This window comes from Cervus canadensis, chromosome 26, assembly GCF_019320065.1.
Source record: "Cervus canadensis isolate Bull #8, Minnesota chromosome 26, ASM1932006v1, whole genome shotgun sequence".
Classification (NCBI taxonomy): domain Eukaryota; kingdom Metazoa; phylum Chordata; class Mammalia; order Artiodactyla; family Cervidae; genus Cervus; species Cervus canadensis.
The window spans coordinates 39,054,607-39,072,850 of NC_057411.1; the positions used below are offsets into that span (position 1 = coordinate 39,054,607).

The 18,244-nt window shown below is 51.3% G+C and overlaps 1 protein-coding gene across 2 annotated transcripts in view; it reads left to right on the forward strand.

Moving 5' to 3' along the window:
• The window catches only part of PPP2R2C (protein phosphatase 2 regulatory subunit Bgamma), a 161,667-nt gene that overhangs the window by 85,932 nt on the left and 57,491 nt on the right, over window positions 1–18,244 (forward strand). For both annotated transcript variants that reach the window (XM_043448360.1, XM_043448361.1), the window contains exons 2-3: window positions 14,247–14,344; window positions 16,718–16,883. In XM_043448360.1, coding sequence (XP_043304295.1) covers window positions 14,247–14,344; window positions 16,718–16,883 — 264 coding nt within the window. The remainder of the gene's footprint in view (window positions 1–14,246; window positions 14,345–16,717; window positions 16,884–18,244) is intronic.

The following is an 18,244-nucleotide window of genomic DNA, read 5'->3' on the forward strand; positions in this document are numbered from 1 at the left end:
TGTCTGTAACTTGCTGAGAACCAGGCAGCCCAGCTAAAGTTGAGCAGTCTCACTCCCAAAACTCTTAGAACATTACCAATGGCTCTCAAACAGTGTGTCACTGAAGAACCCGTCAAAATGCAGGTTCTAGGTGCCAACGGTACTGATCCAGTGGGTCTGAGCAGGGCCCTGGGAATCTTCGTCTTTGGGAGAGAAGCCCAGGTCATTGCACTGTGGGACTTTCAGGAGCTTATGCTGCCAGCAAGCAGGTGGAGAGGAGGGGGTCTTCTCTTGGTCCCTTTCATCTTGACCCTGGCCTCAGGCCGCCTGACCAGTGTGAGGCCCCATGGGGCTCTGATTGAGGGATGGTGCCTGGAGGGCCGTGCTGCAGTCAGATCTGGGAGTCGTCTGTGCTGTGAGCACCATCCAATTTGGCCTCATGTCAAACCCAACAGGCTGACCAGGTCTGCTGACCACAGGCCAGTCCACAGCTGCCCTGCCCCCACTGCCCCAAGCCCATCTGCCTCTGCACCAGCCAAGCCAACAGTACTTGGCAGGGGCCCATCTGGGCTGGCAGGGAGGAGCTGGCAGCCACAGCTCATGGCCTTCCTCGTACCCTGACTCTCCTGGAGCACTCACCGTAGGGGTAGAGCTGCCCCATCCTTAATCTGGCCCCCACAGCAGCCCCTCAGCCTGCAGAGCTGGGAGCAAACTGGGGTCCAGGATCCAAGGATACAAGGCCGTTCATAAGCTTTCAGCTCCCTCCAAGCCCTCTTCTGTGGCCTTGTTTTCTGATTGAAGAGAATAGGACCTGCCTTTAAAACTATCATGATCGTGATGGAATATTATTCAGCCATGAAAAGGACTGAAGTCCTGATTGGTGCTACAACACAGATGGACCTTTAAAACATGATGCTGAGTGAAAGAAGCCAGACACAAAAGGCCATACACTGTATGACTCCATTTATGTAAATGTCCAGGGTGGCAAATCCTTAGAGATGGAAAGCAACTGAGTGGTCGCCAGGGGAGGGGGGAGGAGGGAATGGGGAAAGACTGCTGCTAAGAGGTATGGGGTTTCTGTTTGGGGTGCTGGGAATGTTCTGGAATGGATAGTGGTGATGGCTGCATAACACAGTGAATATACTAAGAACCCCCTAGTATACTTTTTGAAATGGTGAGTTTTGTGTTACCTGAATTGCATCTCAACTTTTTTTAATGCTAAAATTAAAAAGCTAAATTGCTTTTTAATTAAAAGCAATTTAATTTTAATTGCTAAAATTAAAGCAACAATGATAAAAAGCAGCATGTTGCCAATGCCTTTCCCAAGAGATGAGGAGCCAGAGTGAGGACTCACAAGGGGGACTGTGTCAGGCAAGTGAGAAGTGAGTGAAGGGACAAGGCGGAGGCCCCTCCCACACACCCCCCACCCTCCCGCCCCCGCCTGGTCAGCTTCTGCTTTTGTGGCATTTACTTAAAAAACCCTTCCTGACAGTTGCCGATGTGCCAGACCCTGGACAGGGCACAGAAGGGAAGAGCCCACCTACGTTAGCAAGAGACACACGTGAGGATAGGAGTGCTGTTAAACCAAGTCAGATCATGAGTTCCTGGCTCAAAATGCTGTGTGGTTTCTCTTTCACTTAAGTAAAATCCCAAGTCCTTCTTTGCAAGGTCCAGGGACCTGGAGAGCCATGCTGCAGTCAGATCTAGGACTCATCCCAGATCTCTGAGCCTGTTACCTTCACACATGGCCCTCCTTGCTGACCTGCAGCACACCAAGCTCTCTGCTACCTCAGGGCCTTTGCAGGTGCCATGCCCCCAGATATCCATGTGGCTCCCTCTCTTGCTTCCTTCAGGTAGGAAGTCTGTTTAAATGCCTCCTCCTCCAGGAGGTCTCCCCTGACTTTCCTAACTAAAACAGTACCTCCAACCCTCCCATTCCTTATTAGATTTTAGTTTTTATCTTAGCTCTTACCTCCTCCACAGAAAAATCATATAGTCATGAATATGTGTTTAGTGTCTATTTTCTCCATTAGAGAGTGAGCTTCTTGTGGGGTATGAACACTCTGGGTTCCCAGTGTTTACAATATTGCTTGGGATACAGTAGGTACTCAATTTTTTTAACTTCTTCTTATGATAACATATACAGAAGGTAAAGTTTACGACTTTATTTATTTATATATAATGTCACAGTTTAGTGACATTAATTCCATTCATAGTGCTATGCAACCATCACCACCATCCATTCCCAGAACTTTTTCATTATCCCAAACAGAAACTCTGTTCTTTTTTGTTTGTTTGTTTAGTCTTTTATCCAACAGTCCACATTAAAAACATCAAACTCTAGCCAACAATTCCCTTTAAAGGATAATTTAAACCACGACTCCTCCATTAATTTCCTTTTGAATTTGTCAGTTAGCAATGGGCAGACTTTCTGGGTGCCTGCCACATGCAGGGTAAACGTTCCAGCAGCCTTGGAGGGTGTGGAAGGCCATCTCTGTTTCACAGACAACCAAATCAATGCAGAGAGGTGAAGTGCCTTACCCAAGGTCACACGGCCATTAGGAGTGGGATTTGAACACAGACCCTCCCCTGTGCCAGGTGGGACCAGCACCGTGGCATAACTACACTTTAAGGACATGATAACATCAGCCAGCTGCAGGCCATCCAGCTTCTCCCCACCCAGGCTGCCCTCTGCAGCCCCGGTCTCCAAAGGTCACTGTGACCGTAATGACTGTCGCACAGTCGTGTCCGACTCTTTGCGACCCCATGGACTGTAGCCCGCCAGGCTCCTCTGTTCATAGGGATTGTCCAGGCAAGAATACTAGAGTAGATTGCCATGCCCTCCTCCAGGCGACCTTCCCAACCCAGGGATCGAACCCAGCTCTCCTGCATTGCAGGCAGATTCTTTACCCACTGAGCCACCAGGGAAGCCCCCCAAAGGTCATTATCTGAGCCAAGTATCCCCACCATCCTCACCTCTGACTGGCTGATGACAAGTAGGCACATTTGGGGACCATCATTCGAGGTTTCAACCTTCCATTTCACCTGGAGCTCTCTGAGCAGGTCCTGAGATAATTGAATTATTATTATTAGTTTAACCTTTAAAATTAATTAACACTAGGCCCAGTTTAAATGTTCACTCTGGGTCTTCTATTTGGGTGTGCTTTCCTTTTACAAAGCTAGCTTGATGGAGGTATGTTGGGTCCAGGACTCCCCGACATGGCCCCGTTCTGGACATGGAGAGACGAGATGATACATCATGGGCAGTTCCCAGCACAGCCATCAGGGCTCTTGATCTTTGTAGTTCCCAACACAGCTCATTCTCAGAAAAGGAGGGGGTGAAATTTTAGAGAGGCGCTGACCTGCCCAGGGCCACCAGACAGAAAGAAGTGAAATAGGCACTAGATCCCGGGTGCAGGGTGGATGTCCCAACTGTGGGCTGGGACCACGGCTCCCGAGTGACTCTCCCACCTGTGGACCCCTGGGGAGGAATGCCTCCTTCCTCCCCTAACGTGAGAGGTCCAGCCCCTCACGGACAGAGCCAGGGTCCTGGGCCTCCGGCTGCAGGGGTGGGAGGGTGGGTGCAGGTGGGTGCCCACTTCTCTCATGGGTCCTGCGCTGGTGATCTGGAAGTTTCCTGCCAAGCTACCTTTTGCAGAACCCTGGACATGGGCAGTCACAGCTGTACGTCTTGTGGTTTTCCTTACCTCCTGGACACAGTGGCCTCCCTCTGCTGCTTTCTCCTTGATCCCTGGGGAGCGAGCAGGTATGGCTAAGAGGACCTATGTCAGCTCTCTTCTGTCCCCGGGAAGCACACGGGTGAAAGCCATTGGTCTTCCACATCCCCAGCAGAGTCAGAGTCCAGACCCCAGATCCCTTTTGCTCTCAGAGTCTTAGGCCAGTCTTCTACCTTCAGGAAGTATACTTTGGAGCCCTGTGGGGGTCCCCCTAGGCTTGGGGAGGGAAGGTGTGGGTGAGGACTCACTCCTTGGGACCTCTATCTCCCAAGAAATGTCTTCACCAATCTCCCTGCCTGTCATCTCTGATCCCTTTAAATGTCTTGGGAAGCACCAGGTCAGAGAGTCAAGTGCTAGAGCCAGCCTTGGTGTCAATCCCACCAGCTGGGCAGCTTTTGACCACTTATTAATTCTCTCTGTGCCTCAGTTTCTTCATCTGTACAATGGGAACAAGAGTATCCCTCAAGCAACTTCATGGAAGAAAGGTCATTCATGGCACGTGTAACGCGCTAGAACAGTTCCCAGGAAGTAGCATGGGGGTTAGTGTTTGTATAAGCCCTTCTGGTCCATCGGGTCCCAGTGCCGCAGAGAGGGTTCTCAGGACTCACTCACCTTGCTCTGCAGTCCTGATGCCCATCTGGCTGGTGCCTCTGTTGGAGCTGAGGTAGGAGCAGCCCCATGTCAGCATCCTGTTCTCATCTGCTGGAGTCAGTGAGAGCATTCCCATCTTACAGGTGGGGCGAGGTGAGACTCGCTCCAGGCTACGCACCCACTGAGCAGGGAGTGAGGCCTTGAGCTGGAGCCGGTTTCAAGCTTCTGTCCTCCTGTGGCCTCACACCCTCCCCCACCCCCCGGGCGGTCACAGGGTTCCTGTGAGAGGCTGTGATATGAACAAAGGGACCCAGAGGGCGGCACACAGGACTCCGGCGGCTTCAGCAACACAAGCTGAGGCCAGGAGAGTGAGTAGGGTTGCTGGCTGAGCTGTGAAGGGGCAGCTTGGCCATCAGAGCACAGAGCAGACAAGGCATCTTGGTGGGGTGGGGATGGCGTGGGCTGGTGGGTGCGAGTCCTACTGGAGAAATAGACTACAGCTAAGAGCTTTTGCTGATCAGGAAAGTCTTTCCTTTTGAATGATTTCCCCACCTCTAAAAATAAAGATGATCTCCAAAGCAGACCAGGGGCGGGGTGTGGGGATGGCCATGCTCTGCCAGCAGCCCTTTTGTCTCACTCAGCTGCTGCTGCGTAACAGACACGGCTCTGTGGCTTCAAATCGCAAGCCTGCACTTTCGCCCCTGAGTCTATGGGTCAGCTGGGTGTTTCCTCACGTATTGGTGGTGCTCATTCTCATGTGTGGGCTTCCCAGGTAGCTCACTGGTAAAGAATCCGCCTGCCAATGCAGGAGACATGGGTTCGATCCCTGGGTCGGGAGGATCCCCTGGAGGAGGGCATGGCACCCCACTCCAGTATTCTTTCCTGGAGAATTCCACAGAAAGAGGAGCTGGTGGGCCACAGTCCATGGATTCGCAGAGTTGGACACGACTGAGCACACGCACCCATGCATTCTCGTGTGGACTGTAGCTGCAGGTCAGGAGGTGTCTCTGCTGTCCCCGCTGGGCTTGATGCCATGTTCGGTGATGGACCAGCCATGGGCTGGCCTAGGATGGATGACTTTGGCTGTACCAGCTCTTCCACATGGCTTCTCGCCATCATCGAGCACGATAACCGCTTGAGGCCCGGGCTTGGACCAGCAGCCCCTACCTTCCTCTGCATTCTGTTGGCCAAAGCAAGTCACAGGTCAGAGTAGAGTCAAGGATGGAGGAACGGTCCCCACCTCTGGATAGGAGGAACCCAGAAATCACGTTGTAGAGGAAGTGAATAGAGGCAGCCGCTGAGGGGGCATTGGCATCATAAATCTGCCACCCTTCCTGTTCAAGACACCACTCCTGCGTGATTACTGTCCCACGAGGCGTTCCTGCATCCTACCCCTTGCCATCCTGAAGTCGTCACTTCCCCTGGGCACCTCTTCACCTCCCACACCTCTCCCTGGACCTGGAGCGGCCCTTGAGAACCGGCTCGGCTTCTCTCTGGGTCCTTATCCCCAGGGTTCAGCCTGGCCCCTCCTCCCATGCAAACCCATACAAAGATGCTGGGTAAGCTTTGCTCATGGAGTCCCATCCTTGACTGATGCCGGGCACACGGAGCCTCCTTCCTCTCACCAAACACCCTCATCAATAGCCGACAGAACCTGTTTCCTCTCCCACCCGCCTCCCCCTGCAGCAGCCCTGATGACTCCGACAATACTAATTAAATGCAGCAATCCCATCAGAAGGATCAAGCTGGGCTTTCCAAGGGCCCCCTCTCCGCCGTGAGCTCTGACGCTGATGGATCATTAATGGTGTCGACAGCACTTACCGTGATGGATGGTAAGGGACGAACGGGGGAGGAGTCCCCCTGACGAGCAGCTTAATCTCCTCCTCCAGTTTGCAGCCCTCTGCCAGGGTTTCCGGGGAGCTTTCCAGTCCACAGAGCTGTGTGAATTTCACAGAAACCCTAGAAGAACTGTGACCAGGCGACAATGACAGCTCCTGTTTTATGGAGGAGACAGTCAGGGCTCAGAGAGGGTGTGATTTGGCAGGTGGCGCTAGTGGTAAAGAACCTGCCTGCCAATGCAGGAGATGTAAGAGATGCAGGTTCCATACCTGGGTCCGGAAGATCCCCTGGAGGAGGAAATGACAACCCTCTCCAGTACTCTTGCCTGGGAAATCCCACGGACAGAGGAGCCTGATGGGTAGTCCATAGAGTTGCAAAGAGTCAGACACGACTGAAGTGACTTAGCACACACACACAGTATGTACTGAGGTTGGGACTGGAATACCTTCCTCTTGATGAAAAAGTCACAGCGGGCGTCTTTGAGCTCCAAGGGCTGATCTTCCCCCATGCGGTGCCAGGAGAAACCGCAGCCCAGGACGGGGCCTGGGTGCTCCAGGCCTTTGCCCACACAGTCCTGTTTCCTCTCTGTTCTCTCTGCACATTGGTTGGAGCCTCTGTGACAAACTGCCACACACTCAGTGGCTTGAAAGAACAGTGGCTTCTTTCCTCACAATTCAGGAGGCTGCGAGACTGAAGTCAGGGTACCCGTAGGGTCGTGCTTGCTCTGAAGGCTCCAGGGAAGAATCTGGCGCAGGCCTCTTCCAGCTCCTAGTGGGACCAGCAATCCCTGATATTTCTCAGCTAGTAGATGCAGTACTGCAGTCCCTGCCCGCGTTGTCACAGAGCCTTCCCCCGTAGGTCTGTGTGTGTCCCTACATGGCCTTCTTCTCAGGACACCAGTCAGTGGTGCAGGGCCCACATCATCCAGTAGGACTTTATCTTAACTGAATCATCTGCAAAGACTATTTTCAAATAAGGTCACAGTTCCCTGGTGGCTCAGATGGTAAAATATCTGCCTGCAATATGGGAGACCTGGGTTCCATCCCTGAGTCGGGAAGATCCCCTAGAGAAGGGAATGGCAACCCACTCCAGTATTCTTGCCTGGGAAATCCCATGGACTGAGGAGCCTGGTGGGCTACAATCCATGGGGTTGCAAAGAGTTGGACATGACTGAGTGAATAACACTTTCACAGGTACCAGGGGTTAGGACATCTACGTATGTTTGGGGGACCCAGTTCAACCCACAGCACGGTCTTTGACTGCCCATCTCTGGCTCTGGCTCTCCGTGTGGACCTGTCACTGGGCTGGTTACCTGGGACACCACCCCCGACTTCTCCCTGAGCCCATACTGGACCACAGGGTGGCTTTCTGGCTCCCAGACCAGGTGGCTCTGGGCTTGCACCGATAGGGCTGCGTTGCACCCAGTCCCAGAGGATTGACTGATGGCTCTTTGTCCAGTGGCCCAAGCTGCCCCTATCCACTCTGCCTCACCATCTGGGGGACTCCCAGAGCTGCAGCAGAGGGAAGAGGGGACCGCACAAGTAGAAGGACGCCATGGGTTTTCATGTGGCTGTCATCACTGACAGCAGGGAGGCTTGGAGCACCTGCCAGTCATGGGTGGGCTTGGCAGACCTCTCCCAGTGGCTGATTTGGGACCTTGAGCCTGAGGCATCAGATGTTGGCACCTGGGCCCTACAGTGTGGGGACAGGTTCCTGCCAGGGGAGTCCACTGCAAAAACTCTGCACCATGTGGGACTTCCGGCAAGTATGTCGCCTCTCCATCAAGTTTTCTTATCTCTAAAGACAGAGCAGTAAGAGGTCAGTAGGCTTGTCCTGAGATTAAATCACTGGTCCATGAAGAGCTCTCACCAAAGTGTCTGTATTTTTCCTTTATCCTTGAGAAGTATTTCCATGAATACAGAAGTCTGGGTTTACAGGTGTTCAGATTTTCCTAAAAGCCTCTGGACTCCATTATTTCTGATGAGAAGTCGGCTGATGGGAAGTTATCTGATTCCTGGTGCCTCTGAATATAATACGTGATTTTTGTTCTTGCTTCTAACAAAATTTCATCTTTGTTTTGGTTTACAGCAGTTTGAAGTTTAGTTGTGATTGATTGGTATTTATCCTACGTGGAGGTAGCTGAGCTTCCTATATTTGTAAATGAAAGACTTTCAACATATTGAGACATTTTTCAGTCACTATTTCAAGTCGTCTATTCTCTCCTTGCCTTCTGGAACTCTAAATGTATATATATAAAGACTTGTTGATGTTGTCCCAGAGATTCCTGAGAATCTGTGTTTTTTCCTTTTTATTTTCTTTCTGTTCTTCAGATTGGGTAATTTCTATTAATATATCTCCAAGTTCACTAACTCTTCTGTCATCTCAAATTTCCTGTTAGGCAATTCAGTGATTTTTCCTATATGGCATGTTCAGTTATAGATTGTTTGTTTAGCTCTTTTTAAAATAGTTTGTATTTCTCTGTTGAAATTCTCTTTCTTTTCATGCAGTGAGAGCATATTTTCCTTTATATCCTTGGACATAGTTGTAATAACTATTTCATTTGCTAATTCTGATGTCCAGGGAACTTCAGGGTCTGTTTCCTTGGTTGTCTTTATATTCAGTTTGGGTGATATTTTCCTATTTCTTTGTATATCTTCATATAACTTTGGAGAATATTCTCAGTGTTGAGAATGATGATACTATAGAGATACTAGATGTTTGCTATGTCCCTCCAAAGAGCGTTTTTGTTTTGTTTTGCATTTGCAAACAAATTTTGCAACTTCCTGGGTGGCTCAGATGGTAAAGAATCTGCCTGTAATGCAGGAGACCTGAATTTGATCCCTGGGTAAGGAAGATCCCTTGGAGAAGAGAATGGATACCCAGTCCAGTATTCTTGCCTGGAGAACCCATGGACAGAGGAGCCTGGCGCAAGCTACAGTCCTTAGAATTGCAAAGAGTCAGACACAACTGATTGACTAACACACACACACACACACACACATAACTTGGTTGAACTCAACTTGAAACTCAGTCCCAGCACAAATCCCAGTTCACTTCTTTCAGACTTAACATCTCTGCATGCAGTCTGTTGTATATGTGCAGTTTGCAACCAGCTAAACACTGGAGCAACACAAATTATGTGTTGCATTTGGGGACTCCTCTGTAGACCCATTTTCCAGGATTAAGTACCTCATTTTCCAGCTACGAGGTCTTCCTCAGATTCTGTCTTATCGAGTCGAAGAGTATGACTTTCTATCTGAGTTTCAGTAGCCACAGACGAGAACCTGTCCTAAGGCTAAAAGCCACGAAAATGAGAAACTCACCCAAGTGCTGCCTCTTATTGCAATTGCTATCTCCCCTGCAGGGCCTACCATCCAGGGAGGGGCACATAGTGGGCATGAGACCATAGGTGTAGGAAGGACCACTGTACAGGGGAACAGGAGGGCTCTCCCGGAAGCCTTCCTGGGGGAGGTGGTATTGAGGCTGGAGATGTGTCAAACATTCTAAAATGAAAGGATGGACTTTCTGATTGCGTGGTTTTACTGGTGAGAACCTCCGCCTCTCAGGGGAGGCAACTTTTCCGAAGGCAAACTCTAGAAGACACTTAACTGTAACAGTGAGTAGATGTTAAACACCCACCAGCCCCTTCCTGGGCCTGGGGAGGCACTGCCCTGGCCTGAGGTCTGTAGCTGCTCTGTCGGTGTTTGCAGAAGGGGACTGGAGGGCCCGGTGCTCAGGACTCCCAGGTCTGCACAGTGAGGTTGAATGTCACCTCTATTTGGCACATTTCTGAACTAGCCACTGTGATTTCTGCGGAGGCCAGAAGCAAAGACAAGAGAGAGTTTTGATTTTCTGTCCAGCAAATTTTGGTCATTCATCATTCCTTGGTGTTATAGTCCTTTGTTGTTGTTGTTCAATGGCGAAGTCATGTAAGACTCTTTGCAACCCCATGGACCATAGCACGTCAGGCTCCTCTGTCCTCCACTGTCTCCCAAAGTTTGCTCAAATTCATGTCCATTGAATCAGTGATGCTGTCTAACTGTCTCATCCTCTGTCACCCCCTTCTCCTTTTGCTTTCAATCTTTCCCAGCATCAGGATCTTTTCCAATTAGTCAGCTCTTTGAATCAGGTGGCCAAAGTATTGGCACTTCAGCTTCAGCATCAGGCCTTCCAATGAATACTCAAGGCTGATTTCCTTTAGGATTGACTGGCTTGATCTCCTTGCTGTCCAAGGGACTCTCAAGAGTCTTCTCCAGGAACACAGTTTGAAAACATCAATTCTTTGGTGCTCAGCCTTCCTTATGGACCAACTCTCACATCCACACATGACTACTGGAAAAACCACAGCTTTGACTATATGAACCTTTGGTGGCAAAGTGATGTCTCTGATTTTTACTACGCTGTCTAGGTTTGTCTTTGTCATAGCTTTCCTTCCACAGAGTAAACGTCTTTGAACTTCATGGCTGCAGTGACCGTCTGCAGTGATTTTGGAGCCCAAGAAAATAAAATCTGACACTGCTTCCACTTTTCCCCCTTTTATTTGCCATGAAATGATGGGACCAGATGCCATGATCTTGGTTTTTTAATGTTGAGTTTTAAGCCAGCTCTTTTACTCTTTTCTTTCACCTTCATCAAGAGGTTCTTAGAGTTCTTCCTCCTTTCCAAAGGCTGTCATCTCCACCATCTCTCCTGAGTTTCTAATCCTGGGCAGACTGCTATAGCCATGCTACAGATGACAAGACTGAGTCTCAGAGAAGTGATGTAGCCCACCCAAGCCACATAGCCCATGCGTTGAAGCCAGGACTCCAACCCAGGACTTCTGGCTGGTCCATGAACAGCTCAGGGGGTTGTCACTGTCAATGGGCCCCCATCCATCTCCTCAGCTGCCAACAGAAATAGTAGTCATATCTCCCTCAGGGGCTGGCGTGAGGTTCAAAGGAGGCAGCGGATATAAAACTGACATATAAATTGTAAATTTCCTGCAGACGTTAATGTCTGTTACTGTGGTAACTGCCCAGCATTTATATGACCACATTTGCTCTGGATACCAGTGGTTACATTGGCATTTTAGTTTAATAGCGTTGTTATTTTTCCATCATAAAAATATATATTATGCATGTGTCCTAACTCATTAAATTGCATACATTAAATAATATGCATTTTGTGTATATCAATTACAACCTCAGTAAAGCTATTAAAAATATACTCATTCATTACAGAAAATCTAGAATACATGGAAAAATAGAAAGAAGAAGGAAAAAATTTTTCTTTCCGCTACCTTAAAGCAGCCTCTGTTTAACATGGCAGCTCAGCTGGTAGACAATCCACCTACAATGTGGGAGACCTGGGTTTGATCCCTGGGTTGGGAAGACCCCCTGGAGAAGGAAACAGCTGCCCACTCCAGTATTCTGGCCTGGAGAACTCCATGGACTGTATAGTCCATGGGATCACAAAGAGTCGGACACGACTGAGCGACTTTCAAAAGCTATTAAAAATATATTCATTCATTATAGAAAATATAGAAAACATGGAAACACAGAAAGAAGAGGGAAAAAAGTTCTTTCGGCTACCCTAAAGCAGCCTCTGTTTAAGGTGGTAGAAAATTCTCTTCCAGCTAGTTTGACCTCTGCCCAGTTTGTTTGCTATCTAACATGGCTGTGATCACTGGGCTATATAATTAAAAACACTTTATACACAGTTCTATATCCTGCTCTTTCCCCCTAAGGGACTGTTGACATGAAGCAGTGAGAACCAGCCCCACGTGTGGGAACCGGGCCCTGCTGGCCTGTGGCTCCAGCTGTAACCTTCCTGTGTCCCTGGACCAGTCAGGCTGTCCACGCAGGGACAGTGCTGGGCAGCTGGGGCCTGATGCCCTTCCCGGTTCCATATTTCAACAAGCATCTCCATGGTCCCCAAGAGCTGGTCTCCTCGCTTTTTATCTCCCTTTATCCCATTCCAGTATTCTTGCCTGGAGAATCCCATGGACAGAGGAGCCTGACAGGCTGCAGTCCATAGGGTCACAAAAAGTCAGACACAACTGAAGCAACTTGGCATGTGCACACACATCTTTACGTTGAATGACATGTGCTCTGATCCTGATCAGCGAGTACACCCAGCCCAGCATCCTGCCTCTGAACCACCTTCCCTCTGTCCCCACTGAGATGTCCTTTCGCCATCAGAGCTGGCCTTTCCCTGTGGCTCAGAGGCCAGTGTGGGTCAGGCACTTGATTGGAAAAGGTAAAGGTGTGTATGGAATTGGAAATAGGAGTGGGAAAACCACTTGAAGTTAGAGAGCAGGTCTTGAGACAAAAGGTAGCTGGTATTTTGAGAATCAGCAAGGAACCCAGATTGGGATGGAAGAGCTTGGCTGAGAGTAGTGGAGGATAAGGGGGTTCCTTACCGTTTGCTGAGTTAAAATACCGAGCATTCAATAATAAACACTGGTTATCACACATCTGCCAAGGGTTTCGGAGAAGGCAATGGCACCCCACTCCAGTACTCTTGCCTGGAAAATCCCATGGATGGAGGAGCCTGGTAGGCTGCAGTCCATGGGGTCACTAAGAGTCGGCCACGACTGAGCGACTTCACTTTCACTTTTCACTTTCATGCATTGGAGAAGGAAACGGCAACCCACTCCAGTGTTCTTGCCTGGAGAGTCCCAGGGATGGGGGAGCCTGGTGGGCTGCCATCTATGGGGTTGCACAGAGTCGGACACGACTGAAGCGACTTAGCAGCAGCAGCAGCCGCCGCCGAGGGTTTGGGACCGTAACATGAAGGAATGATGAATGACCAAAATTTATGCAGGAAGTCAAAGTTATTTATCTTTGCTTCTGGCCTCCACAAAAATCACAGTGGCTAGTTCAGAAATGTGCCAGATAAAGGTGAGATTCAGCTTCACTGTGCAGACCTGGGAGTGCTGACCACCAGGCCCTCCAGTCCCCCAGGCTTGCTTGGGCTGGGTGAGCTGGATGGCTGTGCTGCAGGCCTGGGCAGGTCCTGCTCCAGGAAGCAGCAGAGACTCAGAACAACTGCTTGTCTGCTGGCATCCCGCAGGCCAAAGCCAGTCACAAGGGGTGGTACCCCGTCAAGTGCCAGGATTAGGTACCAGACAGGGTGAAGGTTTGGGCTCCTGATATGGCCTGCCTCTGGGGGCTGCAGGTCATTCAAGTCTTTAGACATTCTGAGACCTTTGCTTTCTCTCTGTTGGTGGGGAGCTTCTAGAAAGTTCTGAGAAGGCTTCCTCTGGCTGCTCTGTCAGGGCCAACTTGTGTTCTGGCTAGGAGAAATAGAGGGGCCCCAGTAGGGGACTGTCATGGTCCTCCAGGCAAGAGGCAGGAGAAGGGATGGAATGTGGATGTATCTTGAAGGCTAAGCCAATAGGATTGGACATGGAGGGTAAGAAGGAGGAGTCAGGATGATCCCAAGGCTCAGGCCCGAGCCAGAGGGAGAATGGAACTGCTATCGCTGGGGTAGGAAATGATGCAAGGAGTGGGTTTGAGCAGAAGCACCCCCATGATTTGGGAGCCTTAAGGCTGGCCCTCTCCCTGGCCATTCTAAGGAGAACTCAACATGGGCGAGAGGAGGGGAGGAGGGATACCAGCCAAGGGACCGGCCGAGTGCCTACCTGGGGCCACCGCCAGGAGGAGTGGTCAGTTCTGCAGTTTGTTTGAAAGTAGATCCACTGTGCCGAAGCCTGACCAAGGCTTTGGGTGCGTGCAGAGTCCAGGCCAAGAATGGGATGATGATGGGAGTCCCATTCCTGGGGACGTCAGTGGGGAGCAGGGAGGACTACAGTTAGTCTCCGTGGCCCCCAGAGTCGGGCTAGTGAGTTTCAGATTTGCATCCAGGTCACCTGGTGAGCACAGAAAGCAACCCCCTTTCAACTGTGTCTGAAAGGAAGGGGAGGAGGAAGGAAATAAAGTCTCCCGTGAACAAGTCTCGGTCCTACAGCCATTGGGGAAGGGGGGCGCCCCAGGCAGGGCTCCTACAACCCAGTGAAGGCCCTGGGGGGCGGGAGGGGGCAGTTCCTTCCACCTACACATCACCGGGTCCTAATGAGCCACGCCCTCCTGTCTCTGTTCCCCCCGCCCCCCACCACAGCCGATATCATCTCTACCGTCGAGTTCAACCATACTGGGGAGCTGCTGGCCACAGGCGACAAGGGTGGCCGAGTTGTCATCTTCCAGCGGGAACCGGAGGTGCGGTGGGGCCTGGAGGGAGGGAGGGCTACTCAGCCTGGGCTTTAACCCACAGGGTGCCACGTGCAGCACCCCACTGGGGTGCCTGGGCTGGAAGGAAAGGGTGCCCTGGCATGCAGGGATGGGACCCGGCAGGTCTCAGGGAGGGAATCCACCTGGTCGGCTCAGAGTACCATATTCTGAACCCCCTCTGCTGAGGGGTCACTGTGTCCTAGACCCTGGAGAAACAGACTCCTGATTAAACTGCCCTCTGCCTGTGTGGGCTTCTCTGGTGCCTCAGACAGTAAAGAATCCACCTGCAATGCAGGAGACCTGGGTTTAATCCCTGGGTTGGGAAGATCCTCTGGAGGAGGGCATGGCAACCCACTCCAGTATTCTTGCCTGGAGAAATGGCCATGGACAGAGGAGCCTGGCGGGCTACAGTCCATGGGGTTGCAAAGAGTCAGACATGCCTGAGCAAATAATGACAGCGCTGCCTGTGTGAGCTGGAGCTGTCCCAACCAGAGCTGGGTGGAGGGGAGGAGGGACCTTCCCCAGCCGTGGGCCGGCCCTCTGTCTAGGGTTGATGATTTGACTCAGCCCGGGGCCTTGCCCCAATGAGTTCTGTTGTCTGGAACAGCCTGCCTGGAGGCATGTTTCTGAGTCACTGGAAGAACCTGGTGGTTAAAAGGCCGTGTTTGTTGAGCACCTACTACATGTAGACACTGCATGTGCTTCTCCCATTTACTCTTCACTGCCCACCTCCAAGGGTGGAGACCCAAACCCCATTTCCTAAATGAGGACCTTTGCAGAGTCACCCAGCCAGTAAGCAAAGTCCAGGAATAGAAAGCAAGACTGGGTGTGGTCTGTCGGTCACACACAGCACCCTGCTTCCCAGAGGGGGCTGGGATCAGATGCTGAAGACAGGATGGTGCAACACCAAGGCAGTGAGGGGAGGGGGAGGGAGGAGAGGAGATGCCGGACGAGGAAGAGAAGGAGACAAGGGGGCCGGAGGGAAGGATGAAGGGGTGACGGGCAGAGGGGCTGAAGGATCACTCTTCTCCCTCTAGTTCCTCAGCATCGTCCCCATGCCGAGGTGCCCTGAGGTCTGCCTTCACCCACGTTCATTCCCATAACCCTCCCTCACCACCACCCTAGAGGTGCCATTCGGTGCTATTACCATCCTCAGTCTACAGATAGGAGACCAGAGCTCAGAGGGCTTGCAGTAACTTATCAAGGACACACAACCAGAAGGCAGATAGCCGGGAATTGGTTATCTAAGCCCAGTTCTGTGGCTCGAGCACTCTGATTCATGAGAAGGACCAGAGGCCTCCACTGGAGATTGCAAAGTCATCTGTTTTTGCCAAACTGCAGAAAGAAATTAAATTGGCAGAGGCAGGTTTCTCAGTTTTGAATATTTCTCCTTTAATTTTTTTTCCTAATCCCAGTCGCACTGACCTTTGCCATAGCCAGTGCTAATAGGAGATGAAGTGAATGAGAGGCAAAAATATTGAAGAATGTTGAAGCTTTCCAAAAGTAAAAGAGGAAAAGAAATAGAAATAGATACTCTCAAAAGGCCAACAGGAAACTTGAAGTTGTGCTTGGTTAAATTTTTTTTTTTTGGTTGAATTTCTTTATTTTGCTCCCAAGTAGTTGTAGTTTCATGTTGTCATATAAACTTGAATTGTCTACCAAGAAGTGGTCCCTAGTGCCTGCGATGGACACCCAGACTATTTGGGGAACTCCATCACTCCATCAGAAGGTCCTTATCTAATGAGTTTGGCTGCCTAAACCGGAGGGGGAGCCCGGACCTCAGGAAAGTCGGTGTGTGGCGGGGGGAGACAATACTTTATCCCAGTCTATCCCTATGCCTGACATTGCAGGATGTTCTGCTCTAATGTTAATTCTGCTCCAAAGTTCATTCATTCCTCAAGCCAGGCCCAAGTTAGACCCAAGGATGTAAGGAACAGGTCAGACCTCAAGTCTGTCTTGGTGCCAGACAGACCTCAGTGGAGTGAGTGACACCACTGTGTGGACACCTGGCCTTGGGGGAGAGGGTCGATTCACCTCTGAGCCTCCACTTGCTCATCTATAAAGTGGGAGGAGTTTTGCCCATCATGGAGGGGCATCAAGGATAGAACGAGAGGAGGCATGAGAAGCACTTAGTGTCCCGTGCATAGTAGGTGCTCAGTAAACGCCGGCTCCCTTGGTTGCCCTTCTTCTTACTTGTTGCCCTGAGGGGGCAATGGGGCTGGGCCAGGGCCGCAGAGCAAGGTATTGGACATTTTAAAAACAGAGCTTCCTTGGCCTTGGCCATGGCCGTGCCGGGCGCTGTGCGGGTTCGGCCAGCTCCCGCCCCACCATCCCGGAGCTCAGGGTCTGGTTTCCTTGCAGAGCAAAAATGCGCCACACAGCCAGGGCGAGTATGACGTCTACAGCACTTTCCAGAGCCACGAGCCAGAGTTCGACTATCTCAAGAGTCTGGAGATAGAGGAGAAAATCAACAAGATCAAGTGGCTCCCGCAGCAGAATGCCGCCCATTCCCTGCTGTCCACCAACGGTGAGGCGGCCAGGCCGGTCTGGGTGTGTGCATGTGCATTTGTGTGCATGTATGTGTGTGTATGTGAGCGTGCATATGCATGCCTGCTCTTGTCATCAAATGCCATTTTTCACCTCACTTATATTGTGGTCTGGGCTTGTATGTGTGCATGTGTGAGCATGTGTGTGTACGCGTGTGCACATACATGCCTGCCCTTGTACGTTTGTCATCAAGGGTCACTTTTCACCTCACTTATATTGTGAGCATTTTCCTAGGTCTTTAGAACTCCTAAAAAAAAATAATATTTTGAGCAGTGGGTAAGTTTCATGCAGTGAACATGGCTGCTCATCCTCTTCCCGTGGTTGGACATGGGCTTATTTCTGCAGCTGTAAATAGCAGCGCCTTGAACATCTCTGTGAATAATCTGGGGGTGGACGAAGGAGGCCAGGTCAGGGTAAAGAATAAACACTTGATACAAACTTACCTCTTTGTTTGCACTGCCCCCCCAGAATCCCAGATCACCCCAGAGCAGAGGGTCTCACTAGATGGTGGGGGGTCTTCATTTGAGGGTGCAGGAGGAGCACTGGTGTCCTGGCCACTCGCCATCTGCCTCTGGGAGACAGCCCGTGCCCCCGCCAGGCCGCTGAGGAGGCTCCAGGCCAGACCCCTGCTTCACTGTGGTCCACTCGGAGGCGTGGCTCCTGGCACCGTCTTTCCTTGCCCAGTGGTGGGCCTGGGGCCCGAGGCCCCACTTCCCACATTCACATCCCCCTGTTCATCTTCCTTCACCTTACCATGCTCAAAGTTGCCTGGGGTGAGGGTTAAGACAGGCCTGGCTCTGTCCCAGCCTGGGGACCTTGCAGAGTGGCCTCACTTCTCTGGTCCTCAATTTGGTCACCTGGGCTCCCTCTGGGGTTACAATGAGGGTGGAAGGAGGTGGCGCCCACCCAGCACCCCAAGACCAGCCAGTACTGCTCCAGAGTGGGTGAGTCTTGCAAGATGATGTCATCTCTTCCCCGAAGGAGTCAGACTCCTTGGGGAGGCATTTACAGCCTCCCTGGAACCCATCAATCTCAAGCCACTGGCCCACCTCTGTGCTCAAACACTGGTCCTCTCCGCACCCCCCGGCCCATCCCCTTCTCATCCCTCAGGCCTCTGCTGGGTGTCGCCTCCCACTGAGCCTTCCGTGACCGCTCAGCCAAGCCAGGTGTCCCTCTCATGGGCCTTTCCACTCCTGCAGACCCCCAGGGCTTGCTCTCTGGGGCTCCTGCCATTCTGATGGTCTGTGTCCCCTGAGGGGTGCCTGGCACAGGGTCAAGTTCAGCAAACCCCTGTCTCAGAGCCAGAGGGGCCTTTCCCAGATGCTGGAACAGAGGCAGTGG